At 42.7% G+C, this 26555-nt stretch overlaps 1 protein-coding gene across 1 annotated transcript in view; it reads left to right on the top strand.

Annotated features, from left to right (window-relative positions):
* Positions 1-26555, top strand: part of LATS2 (large tumor suppressor kinase 2) — a 44143-nt gene that overhangs the window by 7767 nt on the left and 9821 nt on the right. Inside the window, exon 2 of the mRNA XM_084279099.1 lies at positions 25036-25168. Within this exon, the coding sequence (XP_084135225.1) occupies positions 25036-25168 (133 nt within the window). The remainder of the gene's footprint in view (positions 1-25035; positions 25169-26555) is intronic.

The raw sequence follows: 26555 nt of genomic DNA, 5'->3' as shown, positions 1-26555 counted from the left end.
ATTGAAGATACTGTGACTGTGTTTTCGGCAAGTATTGCAACTGTGTGTCTGTTTTCTGATATTTAAAATGTTGGCTGAATTCTCACCAGACCAATGTTGGAAGGAGAAACAGTGACCAGCATGGTCATGCCCAGGAGTTAGGGACTGAGGATTACACTGCTGTTGCTCTGAAGGGGAATGATTATGTGCTGCAAAACACAACAGAAGTGCTTTTTGGTTGTGAGGTTGATCTTGTCTCTCTTAAGCAGACCACAGCTTACTGGTGCTCCCTTGGGCACAGTGTTCAAATCCTGCTTGTCTGCTGCTTTGTGGTGGTAGTGACTCCTACATAATGGCCACGTCCTATGTGTGTTATCTGTGTATCTCCACAACCTACCATAAATCAGGCTCCAGAACATATATTCTTTGTTCCTTGGTACTGTCTGTCTCTGATTTGGAAATGCATGTAGGCAATGCCATCTAAAATAAGTGAGGAGAGGCATCCAAGGGACCTTCAAGTTTTCTTGGTGATGGCAGTTGCTGGTTTTCTCATATCTTGGGTATGTCCATTAACTCCCCACATTTCTTTTCTTTTCTTTTTTTTTTTTCTTTCCCCCCAAATCTCTCTTTAATGAACAACTGGGCAGGCCCAGGATTCTGCTTTTCCTATATTTGACTTAGGAAAGAATTCTAGCTTGATTGCAAGCTGCCTCATTGTGGTTATAGCCACTCTAGAGTGGGTATCTTACAAGCAAATACTGCTAGAACAAATGCAGTTTAGACTAGTAAATTCTAGGAGGGATGGACAACCTGCTTAAAGCTGCAAATGTTTGTGTTAAATTGGGCCTTGTCCTTACATAAGTCATGTGTATGGCATGTGAAATACATTCCACTTCTTTCAGTCTCTATGTTCATAATGTACTTGTGAGTGTAGCTTAGGGCTGGCAATGTTATGCTGCTTGGAGCTGAGGCTTTGAGTGGAAAATGCTGGTCTTTATTTCTAGTTTGTCATCATTGCCTAGCTTTTTGGAAAAAGTAAAATTAAATTTAAAAATGCCTCTGATTACCAAAATAGAAGCTGAAGTTGCTGTGGCATTGGTGTGCTTGTCCCATAGCAGTAGCAGGCTCATATTGTCCAGACTTGAGAGTGATCCCAGTTTCCTAACTTCAGAAGATGATTAAGTAAAAGCCTGGTGAAAGTCAACTCTTGTCAAACTCTTGCTGCTTGCCTGCTCTGCACACATCTGCTGCTGGTCACCCCAAACACTGTTGCTGCTGGAATATTTTCTACTTTATGTTACTTGGCAGCTGATGTGCCTCCCCTGATACCATGTGGCTTTTGCTGAGGTGGCTCTGTCAGCTCTCTTCTTGATGGGGCCACCCAGCTATGGTTGGAGCATAGCAAATCTCTGTTCTAAGAGCCTTGTCCTGCCATCTGGAATGTCAGTGGCCCTTCATGAGAATCTTCTTGTGTACAAACTTACACATCAAAATTAGGTTTGACCCAAGAGATTCATGTGTCTGTATATGTATTATGATGACTGCAGTGTTTGCATGGTAGCAGCTGTTGGTGAAGAACTTAATTTGTAAGATTTGGTACTGCACTGAAGATTTCTTTTTCAGTCTAAATAAACAAGATTCTAGCATTTGAGGCTGTGTTCTGCTTCCCTGCAGTGCAAGAGATGGATTTTTCCTGATGAGAAACTTGTGCTCTTCATTTTAACTGAATCCAAGCAATTAAAAATATTTCTCCAGGGAGGTGAAGGATGAAGAGAACAGGAGAGGATATGAAAATACTTTAAAAAAAAATATATCTAGGTCAGTTAATTTTCAAAAGGCTGAAGCCAAAGAACGCTGTGTACCCATAACACTGTGTACTGTGAATCAAGTAACAGCTATGGCAGGGACAGCCTGTGAGAATAACTAGGCTCTGTGCTGCTTTGTCTTTAATCAGTGTACATTGGCATGTGTGAAGCACTGTGATGCCTATTGTCTTCTATGCATTTAGAGAAATAGAGGTGCAATGTAAATGGAAGATCACGGAGATTAAAACTTGCTTCAATAACCAAGCATTTTGCAACTGTTTTCTATGTCCTTCATTACCCTAATGCAGGATTTGCAAAGTACTTATTTCAGCTGAAGCATAAAAAGATGCTGTGTATTACTCCTCACATAAAATGCTAGAAAGAAGACTGCTGCTACTTAATAAGCTGATAATATAATTAAGTTCTTGCATTTCAAAGAGATTGACTTCAGTAGGACAACTAATGACCTTAAATTACTCCTGCATAAGTCTGTATAGTGAGGTTTGGATTTTATCCACCATTTACAAGTCTGCTGGATGTAGGTTATTTCAGAACAGAAGAAAACGTCAGCACCGACTCAGAGATCATTGTTGCAGTTCTGCAGCTTCCTTCTCTCCCTGTTCATTTTGCTCTTCCACTGTACCAACTCTCAAATATCTCCAAGGCTATTCCTTCCCTTACCTGTTGTCCTACTGCATTATTTTTTCTGCTCCGGTGGGTTGAATGACTAATATTCAACACCTCCTACATGCTTTTTTTCATGTGCTTCTGAATACCCTAAATTAATTTTTTCTTTTAAATAATGGCAAACTATTAAGAACTTTTTTTTTATAGACTTCAACCTAAAATTTTAGATTCAGTGTGACATCCTAAAGAATTATAAATGCAACTCTAATGCTAATTTGACAGGACACTCCCTAGATTTTAATTTATGCATAAAATCATCATAGAATCATAGAATGCAAAGGGTTGGAAGTGACCTTTAAAAGTCATCTAGATCAACTGCCCTGCAGTAAGCAGGGACACCTTTAACTAGATCAGGTTGAATCTTCCATTCAGTGTCAAGACTCCATGGCACACTCACTGTGTTCATTCCACCTTCTTGCTAGATGTCATCCTGGTAAAGGTGCATAAAATCTAATTTAATTAATATAACTTGGAAATACTGGTATGTGCAGATCATCCTGGTTTACAAAAAAACCCCACAAAACAAAGCAGCCAACAAAAAAAAACCCCAAAAAAACAAACCCCAAAAACTCTTTCTGTCCCAATTAAAAATATAAAAAAAGTTGTGTCCATATGACAAAGATCTTTGAGTCAAGAGAAATCCACTGTGTATTGGGCTATTTTTGTCCTGGCTCCAAATGAGTGCTCAATAATTTTCTCCAGAGATGTGCTTTCCACCTTGCTGGACCACTTTTCTTCTTTTTTTTTTTTCCCTGATTGTCCAGCATGGTTTCTTGACTCTGCCTCTAGATGATACCCTGATTGCCTGTGTAATGTGTGCTAGCCAGATGTGATAGCACCCTGCTGGCTGTGTGCTGGAGGAGGGTGGAATTCCTCTTGTTCTCTGAGTGCTCTAGCAGTTGCTGTGCTGGAAACTCACTTCCATCTCCTTTCTTGCATCTTGGTCACCTCTTCATTCTGAAAATCTTTATTACAGTCTCTAATGCAAGCATTAAGTTCATCAAGTGCTTTCTTGAAGATGTGTTATGGAGAACCTGTGAAACACATCTGTGGCACTGCAGTCACGCAGATGGTGGAGAGAAGACGTTGGTGCAGTGCTCAACAGCACAAATCGAAGACCTAGAGCCTAGAAGGAATTTACAAGCGGGCAAAAGTCATCAGTCTCTGCCAGGGCACGTGGTGAGCCAGCTCCCCATACTACAAAAGCAGGACCTGACTAGGAAGTGCCAGCAAATTCAAAAGCAAGCCACAAGAATTTTCATTTGCGTTGGTGTGCCTCCACCTGCCCCCATCTCTCTGTTTACTGAGAAATGAACCTTCAGGGATTTTATCCACATGAAAGTAACCTAGAAAAAGGGTTTTTTTTCAGTACTACTTTGGTGCTGTAAAACCTTCTGTAACAAATCAGTTCCACTTTTCCAGGAACTTCCCTGTGGTTTCTAAGTGTTAGAAACTGCTGGAGGTTGAGAACTTGCTGTTGCAAGCCCTGCTCTACACTTACGCAGAAAAGGGTGCTCAGATTTGCTGCCAGGGAGAATCTGTTGCCTCTTGAGCCTGGAACACCTCTCTGCTCAGGAGGCAAAGGAGAGTCTAAGCTGCAGCATGGTCTGTGCCAGAGCTCCCATGTTGGGGGTGGAGCTGCCTTCTGGATTCCTGGGAAGGTCAGAATGTCCTGCTGTGTTCACCATCTCCAAGAACACTATTTTGGGCAAATAGCAGTGCTACGTGTTTAACAAGATTCCTTGGGGTTTTTTTTTCGAGGAGCCATGTTCATCCTCATGCCTCATGGACAGGAGGGTTTGTGCTCCCAAGCTCACCTCTGCTGTGATAGACACTGTCTACTGCTGGTACCACAGCAGCTGTAGCAATAGCACAGCATCTAGGGGAGGCCAGGTATCTTATTTTCAGCAATGAGTAAAACTTCCTTCTCTTCTCTGCCATTACCTTGAAATAGGGCCATTGCAGAGCACTGGAGAAAGCCTTGAGGCAGTCCAGCAGGGCACCATCAGCCATCTTTGCACACAAACTTCTGAGCATGTGAATTTGGGGGAAACTCTGGCACTAGACCACAGATCTGGTTTGTTTTGTTTTGCCACATTCATATGGTAGGTTTTGTGGTTTCCCAGTCTGAGAAAAGGCTAAATACCCCACCCCCACCCTTTCTTTTTTGACTCAGATTGTGACACTTAATGGATAGAAGAGGTATTAGTGCCAAAGTTTAAATGCTGACAGGAAAGTGATGACTGACAATCATCAGGGCACACAGGAAGCATATCAAGGATGAAGTCCCTGCTAAAAAGCAGGCACTGGATGTGTGAACAGAAAGGATGATGTTTAGCATTTCCTTGTGGACAAGAGCAGTTGGGCCAGGGAGCTGATAGTGCTGAGTTCCGCCAGTAGTAGCAGACTAGCTGTTTTAACTGGAGAAACATCAGTGCTAATTAAGTATTTGCCTTGAAAACTGGATGTAATTTTTGAGGATGAAAATCCTAATCGTACACACTGAAGTGCTGTTGTGGTCTGTCAGCCCACGTGCCGCGTGACTGAAGCCGGTGCATGTTCAGCAAGGCCTTGTGTCCAGGCATTGGTCAAGTCCTTGTCTTCAGCTCTGCACTGGGGAAGAATCAGCATCCAGAGCCAGAACTGCTCCCTGTGCACCAGGGAAGGCAGCGTGGGGTTCCCAGCAGTGCCCCCCACAGTGAGTGGCTGCTGTTCGCTCTAGCTGGCAGGCACTGCAGGAGTTCCCCACCTTCCCAGCCTATTGAATTTAAAAGCTCCAGGTTGCTTTGCTTTTCACCTCCCCACTTACTTCTTTTGAGTGTTTTTTTTGTGCACTTGCTGTCTAAAGTCATGCTTAACCCCTCATCCTGCCCACATGCTCTGCTCACAAGGTTTAATTGCTTTTTGTACTTTCAGGTAACACCCTCTATTCTAAATGCTTGGCTTCTGCGCTTGTTGCAATGGCTGTTCTTGCTTTTGGGAAAATAAAGGATTTGCTTTTCATGTAAAAATAGTTTTATTATTTCCATACATGAATAGCAATTGGGGCAGGCATATTTCCAGGTCAGCCTGGAGATGGGGTTGGATAGTGAAACCCTCTGTTCCAAAAATGGGCTGGAATCGGCAACAGTTCTTGATGTGTTGAGCAAAGTGTAAGCTGACTTGGAGAGAGAAGCGGGATCCCTTTTTGGGTGCACATGCAACATGCTGGTATTCCGCTACTGAGAGGAGCCAAGCATTGATATAATGAGCACTTTACTCTGTAAAGTAGTTACATTAGTTTTACAGTTTTTCTCATAATCATGTTCTTTCAGTAATTGTAGGCTTGGGTTTTGAATAAAAAATTACAAAGGAAAGTTTCTTGGGGCATAGTCTATAACTACAAGTACTTAAGTGAGTAGAAGGGATGTTTGCAGGAGCAGTCTCTATCACTCCACAAGATTGTGCTCAGTCGGGTACTGAGTAAATAAACAGTAAACGTGCAAATCTTGGGTAATGTTGCTCTGTGCTTGTTTAGATAGTCCAGCTGTACTTTGGATTTTGTTCTGTATGATAAGCTGTCTTGTGAGTCTTCTGGCTCATTCTAGATTTATATGTAGATCTTTTTCGTCTTTTGCTAGTTCATATTTTTACTTCAGGCATATTTTAGAGGTCTCTCTAAGACTTTTAAATGACTGGTCAGCTTGAATTTTCCCTTTATCTTCACAAAAGTCACTACAGAAGTAAGAAACAAGCACAGAAGGGGAATTACAGGCAGCATTAAAAATGTTCCCTCAGAACAGAAAAGCAGATTTAACATGAATTAAAAACTCAGCTCTGTTTCAGAGTTGCAAAAGCTCTTTTATTCACCAGAGAACTGTTAAAGCTAGTCATTTTTGGCATAGTGTCGGTCAGGGAAGCGTGACAAAGTGCAGTGGAATGCACTGAGCTGCGATCCAGCTTGTAGTGGTATATGACTTTAGTGTATGGAGCATTGCAGGAAGTGCTTGGGGGTGGGGTAGGGAGGCCTTTTCATTTCATCAGCTACCGAGTAACAGTGTTCTTCCTCAGACCCCACCTGCAACAACAGAGGGGTCCCCTGGATGCCTGGGTCGGAAGGCAAAATGTGAAAAGCCTGCACAATCTGAATTTCTGGTCGAACTTGGCTCTGTTCTCTGAGCACTGCTGTGCAGAGTGGGGTGAGATGGGAAAGCTGGGAAGTGTGGTGTGTTTGGGATTGCACATCAACTGCGTTTCTAGAGTGGGACTTTATTGCCAGCCCCACCATGCTGGAAGGCGAAGGTGCTTGGACTGAAATTCTGTCCTCATTGAAATCAGCAGTAAAATTCCTATTGATTTAATCAGACCAGAGTTTTGCTGCATGTTTTGAGCAGTAAGAGTCCTTCTGTTTCACCAGTACACACACATGCTAAGTCCATTTACTTAGACTTAGGTTCTGGAGCAGATTTTGGCTTCAAATGGAAATCTGTTCAATCCAATTCATATTGGTAGCTTGGGTTCCGGATTACATGGATGGTTAAACCCAGCTATATGTGATAATTCATAATCAGCTAAGATATCAATGGAATCTGAAGTGTATCTGGTATATTCCTTCTTTTTTCTTTGAACTATGATGTTGGTATCCACAGAGTATTCTAAGCATTTTTAATGATGCTATGAGAAAACATGGTGCCTTTCGTGGCAGACCAGGATCTTTGATCGATGTCCTATGTGTTAGAAATTAGGAAAAGCTTGGTGTGGTATGGATCGTGTTTCCAATGTAATTCCTGTTAATAAGAGTTCTACTGTTCACCTTGGATTTCACATTTGTGTTGCTCCATTACAGCTGTAATCAAACACAAAGCCACAGTCAGATTGGCACGGCAGTAAAGCTGTGTGCTGCAACAGCATTGCAAAAAACGAGGTCTCTACCCAGAAGACAACACAACCTGAATTGATGTTTCTAGGTTAGGAATGCAGGAAAGTTGCAACACAGAGAAGATAAAAGGATAACGATATTCAGTGGTTTTATTGTTGACATAGATCTCTGTCATTCTTGCTGTCTGCTTACTTAATGCCCTTCAAGAGGAGAGCTTGAGGTTGTATTGAAAACGTGGGTAAATGTTCAGAGCAGGAGTAAATGAGTAGTCAGCTGGTGGGATGTCCCAGCCCACATGCTTCCAGTTAGAAAGAATGCAGAAGTTGCTTGACAGGTAGACACTTGGATGGGAGCATCCTAATACTCATTAAAAGCTCGTTTGCATTTAGGATATAGATCCTATTTAAGATGTGGGCTGTTAGATTATTACTGGTTAGGGTACTAACTAGGGTTCTACTCTAGATTCTTAGCTCTGTCCTTTTGCAGAACCAAGCTGAAAGTTGAAAACTATTAAAATAGAATAAGAATTATAGTCATTCAAGTATTGAATGAGTCAGCAATGTGCCCTCATGGCCAAGAAGGCCAATGGCATCCTGGGGTCTATTAGAAGGGGTGTCGTTAGTAGATTGAGAGAGGTTCTCCTCCCCCTCTACTCTGCCCTGGTGAGACCACACCTGGAATATTGTGTCCAGTTCTGGGCCTCTCGGTTCAAAAAGGACATAGAACTCCTTGAAAGAGTCCAGCGCAGGGCCACCAAGGTGATGGAGTGGAACATCTTCCTTGTGAGGACAGGCTGAGGGAGCTGAGTCTCTTTAGCCTGGAAAAGAGGAGACTGAGAGGTGACCTCATTAATGTTTAGAAATATGTAAAGGGTGAGTGTCAGGAGGATGGAGCCAGGCTCTTCTCAGTGATGGCCAGTGGTAGGACAGGGGGCAACAGGTACAAGCTGGAGCATGGGAGATTGTATGTGAATATAAGGAAAAACTTTTTCCCTGTGATGGTGATGGAGCACCGGGACAGGCTGCCCAGAGTGGTTGTGGAGTCTCCTTCTCTGGAGACATTCAAAACCCACATGGACACGTTCCTGTGTGACCTAATCTAGGTGGTTCTGCTCTGGCAGGGGGCTTGGACTAGGTGATCTTTTGAGGTCCCTTCCAACCCCTATCGTTCTGTGATTCTGTGAACTATTGGACTGTTACAGCTAAATAAATGTTTTCTTTGCATGACAGTACATCATGTTCCAACTTCTCAGATACTGCACATTCTGGAACATAAATCCTACAAATTTCAGTTGTAGGAAAAAATTGCCTAAATTCAGGTTTTCACACATACTTCTAAGTTTGTTCATCATTTGCCTCCATTTTACTCTCACTGAAAAAGTCAGAACTCAATCATCAAAATACAGAGCATATCTCCATATATCATTACTTTGGAGGCTTAGCTTTGTTGTGGGCTTGGCATGCCGAAAGAGTATGAACACAGATCTTCCCATGAGCCTGCAGTGCAGCGTGATGCGATGACGTCTGTTTAACAGGACTTTGGCAACATGCACATAGGTTAGAAAACAGTAGGAGTGCTCTTTCCACTCAATTCCTGTAGGGGAAATTTGGGTACTTGATTATCTAACTAGACAGATAGCCTTACCTTTGGCAGCTTTGTACAACAGGTGCATAGAAATTCTGCTCTTTTTTTTTTTCTTCTTTTTTTTTTTAAAACTTCATCCAGAAACCGAGATGCTGACCAGTGCACTGCTTGAATCTTGTTTTCTGGGATGCTGTGTTTATGAAGCCTCCCTTCCATGCTGCATAGTGTTGTGTTTGTTACTGCTAATGTTACCCTGTCAAAGCACTGGACAGTTTTCATTCTACATCTGAAATATTCAAGAAGAATTTTCCACAGCATGAGTTTGCTGTAGACCTCGCTTTTAAGAATATGTTTTCTCAAGGAAGAAAAGTGATTACTTCTTTCTTCTTGCATTCTTCATATTTTACACCGTTAAAGATCTCAGGAGAAACGTTGCAGTCTCTTGAGTATTATTCTACTATAATAATAAAAACAGTAATGAAGCCTGAAAAACAGTTGCCATTTGTGCTCCTATCAAGTGCCGTGGGTTTAGCGCATTGGAAAACAAGTCTCGTAAGAGTTGGAGTACGGGCTAGAAGGAGGGAGGTGAGGAACATTGACCCACTGCCAGGATTGCTGGGAAACAGTACGAAAATGTGTCAGTGCTGGGTGACTTGGTGCAAGGAAGTTTCTTTATCTGCTTGAGCCTTGTCAGGCTTCTTCCTCAGACTTCAGCTGTAGAGGAAGGATGAGGGGAATCATGTCCTTCGCTTTCCTCTCTCTCCTGTTTCGGTTAATCAAGTTCAGACTTCTTAAAGTTCAAAATACCGTATTTTCCTGAGAAATAGAGTTGTTATGGAATAGGTCCAATATCTTCTACAGTCAGTGTTACAGGGTTTTTATTGGCTTGATAAAGTGAGATACTTTTTTTCTTCCTCCTGTGGTTTAAAATTACTTGTCTAGCATGTTGATTTATAACCTGTCATGTAAGACTGTTTCCCCTTGGCTATATCTTTTTAAGATGATCAAATGTATTTCTGAAAAATGTCCTGTTGTTGCCTTGAAATATTAGGTGATAACTGCACAAATAAGAGACAGATTAGCTTGTTAAAGCTAATATGACACCAACACACAAAATAGTGCAATTAGAAACTTTCTCAAGGCAGCCTAGAGTGGAAAAGAAAAAAAGAAACCCAAGACACACTCCCCCCCCTAAAAAAAACCCCTTATGGTCTGAGATATCACAAGCATATTGTATTCACCTGGGAAGTTAGTAGGTTGTTTTCAAGGAAGGAGAGGATATTCCTGGGCTGGAGCTCCAGGAGAGCAGCTTTCCATGGTGCTGCCAAAGCCACCCATCTCAAGCTGTGCCAGCCCAGTGTTTGTGGAGCTGCGTGGTGACTGATAGGGAACTGATCTGGGTTAAAAATAACTTTTTTGAGTCTGGTGGGAGGGACACAGGCACAACTGGGGGCTGTGGCAGGAGGCACCGTAAAGAGCAGAGAAGCTGAGAGCGGTGACAGCTGCCTTGGCTGTCAACCACCATCAGAGGAGAGAAAGCTCAGCCTGTGCCTCATGTGCTCTTCTTCCAGCTGTGCTCCAGAGGTAGCCATCTGCTCAGTGCTGTCTCTTCTTCCCCTTCCTCTCACCCAAGTCTTAACTGCCCTTGTTGAGCTGGAGCTAACCCTAGCTCACGTGCATCAGTGAGCTGAGTTATCTTCAGCAGCTAAGTCTGTGCGTACTCACCTGTCTGGTGGCAAGTGGACCACAGTGTGGTCAGGCAAGAGGGCAGCAGGTGATAGCTTGGGCATGGAGAGCAGCGAGTGACAGGCACTCGAGGACAAGGTATGAGTAGTTTTCTGCTGACACGCTTGTAGCTTCAAGGTAATAAATTATCAATGCTGAAAGTAGTGGTGTGGTTATTTCTTATGTTGCTGCAGCTCATTTCATTGATGGCTAATGGCGAGTTTGAGGAGCTACTAATGGCAAGGGGAGCACATTGAGGTGCATCTTGCAAGGGGATTTATTTGCTTAGGGTAACCTAAAATACATACCACAGCCTTTGTGTGTAAATAGAGTGGAGTGACTACTGAAGCGTGCCACTTGGTCGGTGTCCAGCAGAAGTAACAGTGAGGTGAACTGAGTGAAGATACCACAAAGGAAGTACCAGGTAAAAAAAGGACAATTTATGAGAGATATTGTGGAAACCTGGAAATAAATGGTTTCATACTTTCAAAAGATACTTCTGAAAAGAATTATACAGTAAAAGCAAAACTGGATGACTGTGTTCTTTCAGGTGTTATGTTCAGTATTATCTAATATTTCTCCCCATCTCTTCAATGTTTAACTGGGCTTGGGTGCCTGCTTAAAAGGTCCCTCTAGGACATTGATCAAAGTGTTTATTTTAATTTATTTATTTATACACTTCACTGAGCACCGAAAAGGAGGGGTTTTGCAAAGTATTGCCATGGAGCAGAAGAAGACTTTCATGTTCTTCTTGCTCTTGGGCAGTTTTGGAGACACCGGTGGGCATTTCTCCCTCCCCCTAGTAGCTCCTGAGCTGAGGAAGATGCAGCTGCTCTCATGGGGGAATTGTTTGCCTCTCCGTGGAATTTTGTCCCGGTCAGCTATGTGCTAAGAATGTGAATAATTTTGCTGTGGCTGCTTTACATGTAAAAAGCCTGACCTTAAGATATTTTATCCAGCTGCCTTTTTTTCTTTCTCTTTTTCTTTTTTTGCCTCTAGCACTGTTGAGAGTTTTATCTTGCAGCTACAGAAAGCTGCAGTGACTAGCAGTCCTATAAACCGTTAAATACAAAGGGGTACTTTTTGTGGTCATAAAAATCACTGAGTGGCAGGCAGTGGTATTTAGCAGTTCTTACTTTTGGACCTGTAGTTGTACATGTGCATTTGATAGAGTTAATGAAACTAAGTGCTATGTGGAGACTTCTGGAAAATGTCTAATGAGATCCCTAGTGCTGCAGAGTTTGAGTATATTGCATTACAAGCTTGAGTGTATTGATTTTAAAATGTTAAAAGCTGAATGCCTTTTTAAATATTTTTGAATGAAAATTTTTAGAAAAGGAAGTGTTACAGTTAAGACATAAAATTCAAAAATACCAACCATTTTTTAAAAATAGTATTAAAAAAATTATGTAAAAGTTCTACCTCTTCCTACTCTTTGAACAATAAATATGCCAAGTTGTCTTGCCCAGCACGCTTGCGTTCAGCGTGTTGTGTGTATGTGTCTGTGCTGAAAAATATTAGGAATCTCAAGATAAAACCCAGATGTTCCTTCAGTCACGTGAGACATGCTGCTTTGGACTGCGAGGCTGAGCGAGAAGTAGCCTTCATTTGTCTCACAATGGAGCTATATTTCTTGGATCTATTTTTTTTTTCTCTTTTTTGACTATGCATTACTGCTTGATGTCAGCTGGGGTCCCATTGTAGTATAAATCCTCAAAGGAGAGAGTGGTTCGTGGTAATGCATTCCAACCAGATATCCTGGAGGTTTTATAGTTTTATTAATGTACTCCCCAAAGAAAAATTAAGGGGAACAAAACTCTCATGAACTTGTAAAGGCTGCAGCAGGAATATGCTTGAACCTTGTTTGAAAAATTATCCTAGTATTTGACCTTGAATCTGAATGGGCAGCTTAATTTTGCTGTCTTTATTTGATTTTTTTCTTGCCTTCAAGAAGAGGTTTAAAACAACACTCGAAAGTTCTAGTGGTTTAAAACTGAAAGAAAACCCCCAAAACTCCAAACAATTCTAAGTTACAAGAAAAGAAGTGGAATGTTACTCTTTAAATGTTAAAATCTTATGAAATATAAGAAAACTTGTAATGCCTTAAGTAAGCAGGACTCAGTAAAAACGACAGAGGCACCATTAACACTGTTAACAGGAATAGATGCAAACTATAGTTTGGAGTGTTGGATATGGAGCAGTGCAATAAACAGTACTAGAGCATTACAAATTTGCAGCTCCGTGTGACTTTCTGGGGAAGAGCAGACTTTGGCAGCGCAAAAAGCTCTTCTAGTCTTTGACAAAATCCTTTCCTGTGCTTTGGGGCTTTATTCCTGGACAACTAAACCTCATAACTCATCTTGATGAATCTGAATACCCAGTTTACAAGTCCCTTGTATCCAGTTTGGCTAAGAAATCATTTGCAAGCTCTTTGACTATTTGTAAAAATCCCCTTTTATGCATAACTCAATATGCATGTATGCTTACAGTGGAAGGAAGAGCAATGGGTAGCACTCATCTTAGTGTCTGTGGCTGCTGAAAAGAAATGCTTTGATACACAAATAACATTACTGTAAATGTACTGCCAGCCAAACACATTTTTGGCTAATGTGTGAGCAATAAAATTAGCAAACGCATCACTTGATGCTAATGAAGAGGAACAAGCTCATAATGAAACCTTCACTGAACTGCTATTTTATCCAGCTAGATTTACTTCCCCTGATAGAATAAGAAACTGCTGTCTCAAAAATAACCCCCAAAACCCAAAACAAAACTATAAGAACATAGAGGGGGGTGGGAGGGTGGGTGCTAGTAGGAAGGGAGTCATGCTATCATTCTGACAGCTTGGCATGTGAGAAGTGAGCCTGGAGGAGAGAAAGGATGGCCCACTGCTCTTGCAGCGAATGTGCCCTGGTTACTAATAAGTGTAAAATGCTAAGACAACAAAACATCCCACCTGAGAAAAGCTGGAGAGGGACTTTTTTACAAGGACCTGTAGTGATAGGACAGGAAGTGATGGCTTGAAACTGAAGGAGGGGAGATTTAGATTAGATATTAGGAAGAAATTCTTCTCTGTGAGGGTGGTGAGACACTGGCACAAGTTGCCCAGAGAAGCTGTGGTTGCCCCCTCCCTGGCAGTGTTCAAGGCCAGGTTGGATGGGGCTTTGGGCAACCTGGTCTAGTGGAGGGTGTCCCTGCCCGTGGCAGGGGATTTGAAACAAGATGGTCTTTGACATCCCTTCCACCCCAAAATAGTCTGTGGTTCTGCAAGAAAGAACCTGAAAGAATCCAATTCCAAGATAATACTTCAGAGTTTCTATAATGGTTCTTAAATGGCAGCTGGCCTTTGCACAGCAAGGTGTTGTTTTTCCTGGAACTGCCATTTAATGCATCTTAAATTACTAAATATGTTATGTTAGGAGTAGGTTGTGTTTTGGTTTTGTTTTTCAAGATCCCATGCCTTAAGCATAGGGATGCTCCCTTGGACCCCCAGGGTAGAGAGTGGCAGATGCTATTTCTTTACTCATGGCTGGGTTTCAGGCGTGAGGGTCCTGGTACAGAACTGGTAATGAAGCTATCCTAGAGTGCTTTTGTGAATTTTTGTTAAGCTTTCCTACAGCGTGGTGCACTTTTCCCTCAAGATTGGGTCCAATTCTACCTCAACTTTGAAGATTACATCAGTGCATCTTTACTGTGTTCTACATGTGTTGAGAGGTCAAGAGATTTCAGTGGATTCAGTAGATTCAATAAATTCCTCAAGGCAACTTGCTAAGATTTTATTCTCACAGGAACTTGTATTCGTTCTGTACTGGGTGCTGCAGTGTTTATTAATATTCTTAATTTGGCCTTTATTAATGTCAGCACTGTTGGCCAAATTTGCGTGTTTCATTAGGCTGAGTCAACAAGGACAGAAATAGAGTAAGGTGGAATTAGTCTGGGTGAAGTCTGCCCGTTCTTTTGGGTGGGAAAGCTTTCTGATTGCATTGGTGAAAGGCACAGCACTTCTGCTCTCCTAATGCTTTCAGTACATGTTGCAAAGAAGTGATAGGAAATGCTTCCTGTTTTTGTCTTTTCAAGCTGAAATCTGTCTTGAAATTGAGTTTCTGGATCCATTATTGCTTTCTGGATGGGCAACTCTTGTTCTTTGAGTTACAGTTGAAAGCCTTAGAGCTTGCCCAGTGTTGGGCTTGGTATGGAAAGGGGGTGATGTGTTTGGGAACACCTCTAATTCTAAAAAAATGTGAACAGGAACCTGGAAGGGGTTTTCAGTAAACATTACAGGAAGATGATGATGCTTCTTGGTTTGGGACAACTCTTGCACTTATACTTGAATTTGTTTTATGATTGCTGTGTTTCCTTTCCTTTAGGGTTCAAAAGCTATCAGAGGATGTTGTTACCTTTGTAATATCAACAGTATTGATGAATAGTGGCTGCTTTGGCCTGACTTGTGGGAGCAGGAAAAATTCTGGAGCCTCACTGGTTAACACAAGGCACATGGCTCAGGCACTGTGTGAGAGAGTGCAGTGACCTGCAGTAGCTGCCAGTCAGGAGACACAGGAGTGAACTGGAGCGGAGGCTCAACCTGCTATGGACCATGTCTAGAGGGTAGGAAGTTCCCTATTCCTGGAACCAAAGTGAGGGGGTTTCAGGACAGTAAAACAGCACCTTTGGAAAGAGCTGTGTACGCCCTGGAATGTGTGTGCATGTGCATTCGCTGAAGCATGAAGTGAGCAAAGCTCCTCCGCGCTGCTTGGTAACATCAACCAACCAGTGCTGTAATTTATAAATGCTGTTTATGTAACATGATTTGGCCTCAGTATAATATTTCTGAATTAGCACATAATAGTGCTCCTGAGCTGAGTTCCCTCTGCTCCAGTGCTGAGGAAAGATTAGGAGAGATTTGTACAACTTTCTGTCTGCCGATGCATCCGCCGTGGGTCATTTGGTTAGACTGAACTCTAAATAGTTTAAATAGCTCTCCAATGAGCAGACTTAAAGAGTAACGAGGAACAGTTATGGCTGTATATACAATTGTTTGTTCTGTTTTAAATTAAAAATCCTCTTTAGAATAGGATTCTTCCCGTGTGTTTGTGTAGGGCTCAGCGCAGCGCAGGCGGCTTCAAGTGCCATTGCAGTAGAAAAGATTTTGTGTATGTAAGAGATACCTTGTGCAGGGAAGACACACAGATACACAGCTTTGCCTCTCCTTTATTTTACCATTAATGCAAACCTAGCCTGTCAGTTTTGGTGTAGTCCTGGAGTACTACATGTGTCTTTACCCCTCTGTTCTGATGTGGCATCTGAGGCAAAGTGTGTTTTCCAGAATGGGGGCTTTCTGTACTCAAAGAGATATTGCTGCTACTTATTATTGTTGGCTGGGTATGCTAAATCAGGATCCTGTGCTTCTTCAAAAGTTGGATGAAGGAGTGGATGTCTTTGGAAAGGCATGTTAGAGCCTCTGAGGTAGGCAGCAAGTCACCACCTTTCTTGGGTGCTAACAGTATCGTGCTCTCCACCAAATACCGAGGGAAGCTAGGATTCTACCACCAGATCTTCAGCTACACACATGTGCCTTTTCCAAGGCTGGGGGGTGACAGGAAGAACAGGCTCTTTGTCAGCTGTCCATTCAGATGCCTCTGTGGTGGGGTGCTCTGCAGTCTGCTCCCCTTCCTCTCATGCCTGTGTCCTGGTTGGGACAGCTTAGCTCTGTTCTTGCTTCCCAGCCTACTTGGAAGAAAAGGGGAAAAAAAAAGTGTTATTCATGATGGCTTTTGACTTTTTCACTCCCTTTTCATTACTGTCCTGGTCTCTGTTTCTTTGCCTGTTTGTAATTGTTCTTTCCTGACACTTTAGCTTCATGCAGAGTGCAGGTTTGTTGCCTGGGGCAGAACTTCTTCCAGTTTCCTGTAGGCCTTCCCTTTCCAAATCCTTTGGAGTGCCTGATGTGCTTCCAGAAACGTTATAATAAATGTAAATATAAATATATATATAATGAAATCACTTTCTGGTGACAGAAATAAGACCTTACTTCTTCATGAAAGAGGGTGTCATGTCTGATTTAATACATTACATTTGAAGGTCTCATGGGCTTACTTGATACTAGATGAATGGCAGCAAAATCCCGTACACAGACACGCACACATTGTGTAATATCTACATGTGTGCCTGTACATTATGCACACGTAGTCTCTGGAACAGCAACAGAACCTGTCTGATGGAGTGTTCTGATTGGATTTGAAAATTGGCATTGCAGTGCATGTGTGTTTTTCTTTTAACAGATTGCATCTCTTGAACAGTTCATCGGAGCTTCTTGCACTGTTTACATACACACTCTTTGTCTGGAGATGCCTTGTTATAAATACTCCCATTTTACAAGCATTTGTTTGGAAGTATGTTCAGCAGCCATGCTTGGTTTATTTCCAAATGTCTTAACTTCAGGAACTTGGATGGGCTTACAGCCTGAAGTTCATCTCTCTCCTTTTCCTGCAAAGACCCATATTTGAACAACTCATGGAACACGAGTGTAAAATGGCAGGTGTCCTCCATGAAACACCCATGGAGCTGCACTGGGGGAAGGTACTACATGAGTTCAGTGAAAAGGAAGCAAGGGAAAAAAAAAACAAACAGAAAACCCCCAAGTTTTATGCTGCTACTTGATATAAACTGCGCCGTGTTAAAAAGTATTTTGATGTAACTGCTGGTGCCTTTTGAAACACCTGCTAAGGAGCTATGTCACAGTTCCAGTTGCTGTTCTCAGCTCTTCTTTTTTTTGCTCTTCCCCTTTTCAAGTCAGTGAAGGTGCTACTGTGGTTGTTTTTCATAAGTACCCTACTGCTAAGTTTATAGAGTATTTTTTTCTTCCCTTGGAAGAACTTAAATAGCTTTGATAAATCAAGAATTTACAAAAAAGCAGCTGGTAAAAAAACTAAAGAAATGTCATGATAGCCTTTGGTTTTTGTGATACTTGGGAGCTCGGTGGTAGCTCTGTGGCTAGTAAAATGCAGAAGCTAACATGGTAAATTTCAAATGTGGGTTTTATTTATCTGGTCCATTTGCTTGCTTTTTAATCACTCAGAGCTGTTCTACTAAACCTCAAAAGATACCAGAAGCATTTTGAACAGCTAGAATCAAAGAATCACTTGGGTTGGAAGAGACCTTTAAGATCAGAGTCCAACCACAGCTTAATGCTGCCTAGTTCACCTCTAGACCATGTCCTCAAGCACATCTACACACCTTTTAAATACCTCCAGGGATAGTGACTCCACCACCTCCCTGAGCAGCCTGTTCCAATACTTGACTACCATTTCAGTAAAGAAATTCTTCCTGATACCAAACCTAAATCTCCCCTGGTGCAATTTGAAACCATTTCCTCTCGTCCTATCACTTGTTACCTGAGAGAAGAGATAGACGCCCTCCTCTCTACACCCTCCTTGCAGGTAGTTGTAGGGAGCCATAAGGTCTCCCCTATAACCTTGATCATCAAAAGATGCTTCTCAATCTATAGTTACTTGTATTTTACTTCATTCTGTCCGTAGCTATAGGAAATGTGCCATGTCGTGTGGCTTAGAGGATTAAGGTATTCTTATTTCAGGGCTGGTTGTTGGTGGTAGCAATACCAGGGTTTCTATCTTGGGACCCAGAAGAATTGGCACTTTAGCCAGCCAACACCTTGTTGCCTGCTATTCCAAGTTGAATATTTTGGGCTGGACTTAATTGCCTTGCTTTAATAATGAGTTGTCATACTGCCAGAAATACAACAAAAGCAGGATGCCATTGTACTGGATGCTGCACAAACACAGAATAGTGAAGATGCCTACTGTGTCTAAGTCAAGACTAAAAGAATTGGAAGGCAAGAAGAACGAATGGTGACATAGCAGTGAATGTCATGTTCTTTTTTATTTCTGTTTTTCTTCTGACAGGACATTTACCAGGGCATTGCATCAGTTCCAAATCCTTCCCTCTATCTTTTGGACATATTCCTTTTCGTAGCTCTTCAAACAAGCTTTGAAAATGTTGTTTAAAAACCCTGTGGTTCAAGTTATTTCTTACCTGTAATTCCCCATTCCTAATTTACAGTCAGGTCTGGGGGTTTTTTTTTCATACATTGATGTGATTTTATTTAGCAAGCCTTACATTCCATCACCTCTCTGTGTTCATTTTCTATCTGCCTCAGCTTCACATATTACAGGGTGTCTCTTCTGCGTAATTTTTCCATTAGCAAGTCTAGTATTAAAAAAAGGACTCGGACAATGTAAAGTGGAATGCACAGTCAGTGCAAAGCAGAGCGGGAGCATCCCACCAAACAATGGATGACTTTAAGGGCTGGAGAGCTACCAAGGTAGAAATGTTGTAACCCAGGACTAAAAGCCAGGATTAAAGCCCCAAACTCAGACTTTCTCCACTTAAATCAACAAAAGGAAGGAATTACTTTACCATGAAGATAACTTTTCCACCACTGTTTGCTCATCATCAAGAACAGCGTGTGCAGCTCGCAAACCATGTCCCAGTCTGATCTCTCTTGATGCAGAGATGAGTTATTATAGTGATAAAGAGAATGAAGAGCCTGCTATACAAGAGAAACCAAGAATGTGGCTTGTTTCTCCCAGGAGGCTGAGCTGTGAGCATCCCCGAGGATGAAGGGTGCTTGCTCTCTGTACATAACAGCAGAGCTGCTGAAGCTAAAAGAGAGTTGAAACTAAAAGCAGGGGGAATAAACTGAGCCTGCATAATTTAGGCTGAAATTAAGAGGGCAGTTTTTCACTGCCAAAGCAGAATAGGTTTGGAGGAGCTCTGTAACAGGAGCAGCTGGGACAGAAAACTCTTTAAGTAGCCATGGGGTAGAGATCTCCGTTAGTTTCGGAATGGGTTACGTGGTTTCTGAAGGGACTGAGTGGTCCGGCAGCAAACCAGCAGGCACTCAGCAGGTTTCTGCCCGTGCTGATTTCCTCCTGCTTTTGTGATACACTAAAACTGAAGAGTGCTAATGGTTCACAGGATAGTTTCTTAATTATCTTGCAGAATATTTTAATCAAGGCTATAGTTAAGCATGGGAATTTGTGGGCAAAACTTAGCCCCTGGTGTTAGCAGTCTGTAAAGCATGGAAAACAAAGGCAGAGTACAAAACTGGATGAAGCATCCGATTAGAGAATAATTACAGGTAGAGAATATTACAAAGTAAAATTCTCTGTTCTGTGGGGTTGCAGCAATCCTGACAGAGCGTATTGTACACATTATTTCCTGAATTTCTTAGGTTTTGCATGCTAAAAATCATGAATGAAAATTTGTACAATGGTCGGCTATCGCAAAAAGGTTCGTAATCAATTCTGGATCATCTCTTCTGGCACAAGCTTTATTTTTTTCCTTTCCTCAGGGAACCTGTATCTGTTTCCTGCATCTGTTGCCCATCCTTCTTTGTGAATGGAAAGCAAGTAATTAATTTTTTTTGTTGTTAGCAATTAATTGCCCTTGCCAAATCTTGGAGGACCTATTGTCTCCTTCAGACACAATGTTCTTGGGAAAAAGTCTTAACTTATTGTAACCTCTTGTGCAATCTTCACTTGGATGATAAATACGTCTTGGCAACTAGGAGCTTTCTGAATGAAAAATGTTGCTGGACAACCCTGTAGTACAGCAAGAACGCAAGTCTCTGCCAATGCTGGTGGAGTACAGCCAGGCGGGAGGGTAAGATGGGGAAAGCCTTTCACATTGCCTGCAGAGCACAGAGATGAAGTCTCTATACACACACATCCAAATATCTGTTTACTGTCAAACAAGGATTTTCCCTGTTGAGCATCTGAGCTCAAAGGTGGCCTTCCTTCTAGCAAAATCTTGAAATCTGTTGGAATGCTGCCTTCCACCAGGGTGAGACTGGGGGAATAACAGAGCACGTTGACTGTGCAGCTGTCTGGTTCGGGTAGCCCACTGTAGGAACTAGCTGGGAAATACCTCCCTCCCCTTTTTTCTCTGTGAACCCACTAACTTGGGATCTTGCACAGAGTTGCCACAATGTGCTTCATGGTTCATGGTCTGACTTTGGTTTTCCATTAGATCTGTCCAGAACCACAGCTGACCGCTGAAACCTCATTTTAATATTGCAGCTGTAACATTAATTACAAAATTACTGGAGTTAATTGTAAAAGTACATTTTCCCCTTGTAGCTTTTCACCTCTACTTGTTCTGGTTTATTTTTTCACCAACAGCTAGTGATGCCTGGAAGTAAAAAGGTGCATGAAAGCTGCGCATGGAGTGATGTTTGAATCCTCTGAAGGGAATACACAGAATGCAAAGAATGAGTTGGGGTTGGAACTGCTCTGTTCCCTTGTGGTTTCTGTGCACGCTGCCAGTGGCTTGTGTTTCTCCTTGCAGCCTTGACAGCTGGCTCTGGGCTGAGCAGAATGCAGCCAGCAGCCAGGTTTCTCAGACCATACTGTGGCTGACAGCGCTTGGCCTGGTGGAAAGGAAACGATCCGAAGCCGAGGGCCTGATGTAATGTACCTTGCAGTTAATGGAAATCTTTGTTGACCTCAGTGGGAGCTGGATTTGATCCTGTGCCTACTTGAATGTTTTGGCATTCGATAGGGCTCTGAGCAGATTTTTTTGTCATGTCTCATTTCTGGTCTTTTTCCCCTTCTCTTTTTGAAATGTACTCACCTTAAGGAAGCGTAAAATCAAGACAGGACAGCTCTATCTGTGTCAGTGTGGCTGTGCACTTTTATCCTCGTGCAGTGGCTGTTCTCTTGTTTCCTCAGCCCTTCAACTGTCTACAGTATCAGTTTGCCAGATCTTGGCATTGATTTCTCTCCTCCTTGAGCCATTTTACTGCTTCTCACCAACACCCTCCATCTCACTTAAGCCCCTACTGTCCCTACTGACATTGCTTAATCCGCCTTCTGCTCTTCTTCCCATCCTTCAGATCAGTCCTTGTATTGATTTCCAGCAAATGCAGCCCAGGCCTGGCCCTGCTACCAGCAGGGAGCCAGCTTCCCCTTCAGCAGGCTCCTGGAGACCAGCACATCGCTGCCTTGTCCCAGCCACACTCCCTTGCTTAGCAGAAATCATCATTGCATTGCATATAGGAAGGAGAGGGTGACCATGGCCCATTAGCCAGTGCTAACCTTAGGCACAGTGCATACCCTTCAGTGATCCTCAGCCATGCATCAGCTTGTCCCTCATCCCTAAAGAAAAGGTGCAGGAATGAGCTGAGCCCTCTTCAGCTGGCTGCCAAAGAGACAGGTGTGGGCGTGGAGGATGGCAATGGGAAAAGCAGTGTAGAGAAGGCCAAAGACCTCTTGTTGTGCTTCATTCTCTTGCAGTGTTGCATGCCCCTAGAAGGATGTGTCTCCTGGGTGGAGAATGATATGTGCTCTGCCTCTGAGAGAAACACTTTACTTTTGTGTGTGGAATGTTTGTTTTTGTTGGTTGCTCTCCATTGACTAAGAGAGAATGCAAGGGCTGTTGTGAACCACCGTCAGAGACCGGGCCTGTTGGTGTCTTGTGATAGCTATGGGAGAAAGGGCCAAAGCTATGGGATGGTGTATAGGGGAATCACAGGTGTTCTGTTGAACCACAGAAAAACTTACTTCATTTTTTCCAGCAGTAATGTAAATGCTAATCAAACAAGGTATGTAATGAGAAAACCCTTTGGAGGGTGAGAGCTGACCTAATGGAAGATGAGAGGTAGTCAGCTGGAGCACAGGGTTGCTGCTGTGCTAGGGGCTTGGGGGATGAGATTGCCAGCGACACATCTGCTGCTGATCCCAAACTCTTGCTGTGCCTCTTAGGTTATCATATAGACCATAGTGAAACGTTTTGGGCTTTCCCCCTCCCATTATTCCCACTGAAGTTTAAATACGAATCCACTAACATACCTGCAGAAGGTTCAAATTGAGCAATGTCATTTTTACTTTGCTTTTCTGACACAGGCAGTGGCAAAAGAGGAGAAAATAAGTAGTGCCACATGTTGGTGGGGAGGGGAGAGGTGGGGGATTGTTTTCAGAGATTATATTGCCATGCTGGGGATAAAAAAATAATATTCAGTTTTAGCCTCTGTGAATTGTACACAGTCAACATTACTGAGAGAGGGAGAAGTGTATTATATGGGCTGTTAATCATTCAGATTATTGCTTACCAAGCATTTATTCTTTTGGTACTCCACTGCAGACAAAACAAAACCAACCACCAATCAACACACAAAATCCAAGGCAGCCCAAAGATCTTCCAGTCTTGTGTACTGTGCACATTAGATTTAGGAAACTTTAAGAGTTACGGTCTATGACTAGATCTAAGCTGCTGTAAATGGGCAAAGTGTGTTAGCAGCCCTGTGGAACCAGGCTGTCAAGCCCAGAGTCCCTGGATGATGTGAATGCTGAGCGCTGGGATGCAACTTTGCTAATAGTTTAGAAATGTATCCAGGAGAAGAAAAAAAGAAAGAAAGAGAGGAAAAAAAAACATTGTGGGAAATTCTTTCCTTCATACATAATGGTTTTGTGTTGATATAAAATTGCCCTTAGTAATGTGTTGATGCCAGTGAAATACTTCAGCTATAGGAAATGTGAAACCAACTACTGCCTTTCTATGAATTATGAGTCATAAATTGTGTGAAAAAAATATTAAAACTTGTTATAGCTATTCCCTAAGCAGAACCTCTGAGTAATGGAGAAAATGCTGCCGTTTTGGGGGAGTAGGAGGGGACTGAGCTAAGAGAAGCAAAATGCCAAGTGCCAGCGCGTGGCTCTGTGCTAAGTGTGAATTAGTGTCATCTGAGATGATCCTCCCTGGCTAAGGAAACAGGCAGTGAGGATGTTAACATGTACTTGCAGCTCAGTCGAGCAGAGTGGCTCTTTGCTCCAGGTGACACAGGAAAGGGACACACACTACATGTTACCTGGCTGCTGGCCAGCGCCCAGAGCTGCCCCGTGGGAGAGCAGTGTGCTTGTGCCAACCCAGCCACTGCATCTGCAGTTGGTAAGCCAAACCAAGAAGACACCAAACTCCGTCTGATTCAGCACTTGGTGGGCAGGGTGTGATGACAGAATTCCCCTAAAAATGGCACTCCAGTGGCAAGATAATAAGATACTGGTAATTTGAGGCAAGTCTTTGATGGTGACATTCATTTCATCCAACTTCAGCCATTTAAGAGCTAGGAGGAGCCCAGTTCAAGTTAGTCCTCTAACCTATCACCAAAGGTCAGTTTATGTCCTGTTACATCTATTTTATGAATTGCCTTTTGGAGGTGATAACCAGAAAGGTTCTCAGCAACTACTTTCAACTAAGTATCTTTTTGATGGCTGAAGTTCGGCACTGTGACTTCAACACGAAAGCTCTGGATTTCAGTCTGTCCATCATTTCAGAAGAGACCAGGCAGCCTTGCAAGGATTTGTGAATTTTGCTTTGCAGCCAGAGGCTAGTTATTGTTGAAAGGTATTCTGTTTACCTGAGCTATAAGTAAATGTATAAAAAGACTCCAGAAGAATGTGACTTGCTGGCTGTCAAGCAGGGCACACTAACTGTGGTTGTGTTGGAGTAGTTTTCAGGTTGTATGCCTAGCACCTGTATTGACACAGTGGTGGATGTGTGCCCAATAAAATACAGCCTAAAAGGACTGTCGTGGTTCAGCCCCAACCAGTAGCTGAGCACCACACACCACTTTCTCACTCCTCTGCCAGCAGGAAAGAGAGGAAAATGGACAGACAAAGACAAACCATGTGGATTGGGATAAGGACAATTTACTGGGACAGCACAGGCAGAGGGAAACATCACCAGGCCTTATAACAGTATATACACAAACGGTGATAACACAAGGCACTTCACCAAACCCACGACTGACCAGATGCTCAGCCCACACTCAGACTGTCCTGGAGCCACACCAGAATCTAAAAAGACTAACAATGTGAAATGCATTTCAGTGTGCTGGTCACTTTCCAAACAAATAGTGAATGACATCCCAGCTGCACTGAAAACCACAATCTTTCTTCCCCATTGCCTCTAGCGGGGCCAGGATTTGCTCAGCAGAAATCAGTTCCTGTGTAATTACCTTCTTGTGGCATCTGTGAAACATTAAAGCTTTTACTGTACAGGTTCAGGTATGACTGAGACAAATACCACAAGCTAAATATGCCATTGTATTTCATCCTGCATTTAAGTGAGGAATCTTAAAGTGCACGTTTCAATTTGATGCTTCTTTAATTGCTAGAGTTTGGGTCGGTGGTGTTTTTTCTTGTTTTCTTCTTTTGAGTTTTGAATTGTGTAAGGCATGAGTCCATCTGGCTTCAAGCAGTTGTGATCTGGTGAGACTCACAAAAGGTTTCTGTAAATACAAGAGTGCTTACTGCTGTCTAACCTGCAGCGTGGTGCTTGGGTTTCGGCTCAGTGTGATTCAGTTCTGTTTACTTTATACAGGAGATGGCTGTCCGAGCACTGAAGCAGACAGGTAGCAGAAGTATTGAAGCAGCTCTGGAGTATATCAGTAAGATGAGCTACTTGGATCCTAGAAATGAACAGATAGTGCGTGTCATTAAGCAGACCTCACCAGGTAAGCATGAACTTTTTAAAAAAGTGTGATCTTCTTTCTTGCAATAAGCTGTTAAAGGGCAGTCATTACTGGGGCAAAGGAGTGGATTGGAAGTATTCAACCATACCCTGGTAGGAGACAGTGCTGTGAACATGGCCCTGCAAAGTGAGCTAGGCTGGAAGCTCAACACACTTGCCTGCCTTGCAAGACCACATTCATAGTCAACCTTCTTAAACACAAACCTGTTTATCCTTCTGTGCAAGTCACCCCAGTCGAGGTCATTGCGCAGTGAGCGCTTGCACGTAAGGAAGTTGTGAGATAGCTGGCTTCCCAGGAACTCATTCATGTTAACATCCTTGTAAGTACACTGCAGAAATAGCTTGGGCCAAGATAACAGAAGCTTCTCCAGTCATCCCTGCTTGTCTGCTTCAGCTCTGTTTCATGTGAATTAGCAAATGGGAAGATTTGCATGTGTCTCATCAACAAACATCAGTCACAGGTGACAAAAGGCCTTGCAAGAGTTGTTTCCATTGATGTATTAGCACTGCAGAATGCTTTTTTGATCTGTCATTAGGATACACTCTAAGAGTTTGGATAGAGTTTGTTACTTTTATCTTCTTTCAGTTTTAAAAAAAACAACCCAGCTCTGGCTGGCTGAGCTTGTCAGTTGTATAATGTGGCATGCTGCAGAGGGGGTGGTGGTCAAAGGGGTAAGCAGTTGGAGAGCTGTTGTCAGAGGCCTGTTTCATTGGACAAGGAACTTTTCTCAAGTCAGTGGTAACATTCCAAATTAAAAGGTCTTGTCCATGTTGGACTAGTTGAAGCTGACAAATCCATTCAGCCAGGCTGAGTACAGTAATACAGACCTCTCAGTGTGGTCAGAAGGTGAGTTTACTGAGCACCAGTGATTTCCGAGTGCCAAATTTCTCTTCTTGGCCACCTCAGCATTACCTTCCTTCTTGCCTCTTGATCGTAGTGAAAAATCTGTGTTGTGAAGGGTGTTAAATTTGAGGTGGTTGGCAGAGAGGCATGTCTAGACATGGGGAAAGCTGAAGAAGAGAAAGCCCAATCAGCTTACAAAGACAAATGCCTGGATAGGAAGGAGGTCTTCAGTGAAGCCACTTCTTTCCTAAGGGAATCTGAGGGTAGTCATATATAGGGAAGATGGAAAAAGGCAAGGACCTTATTTTCCAGGTGGTCACTCTCAGGGAATGGAGCTTCAAATATGATGGAAAAGGGTGCATTGTTTGCCCTTTCTATCAGTCTTAGACTTACTGTTTTATCATTTGGGAAGTTCTGGAAAACCCAAAGACAGTGCTTCCTGGTGTGTTACCCTCCAGGATGTCCATCTCACAGACAAAGTAGTTCTGTCCAGTTTGCTATTAGGAGAGCTCTGCCTTAATACATA

Source organism: Gallinula chloropus (assembly GCF_964237585.1).
Source record: "Gallinula chloropus genome assembly, chromosome: 1".
Taxonomy (NCBI): Eukaryota; Metazoa; Chordata; class Aves; order Gruiformes; family Rallidae; genus Gallinula; species Gallinula chloropus.
This window is presented reverse-complemented; position numbering and strand designations above follow the sequence as displayed.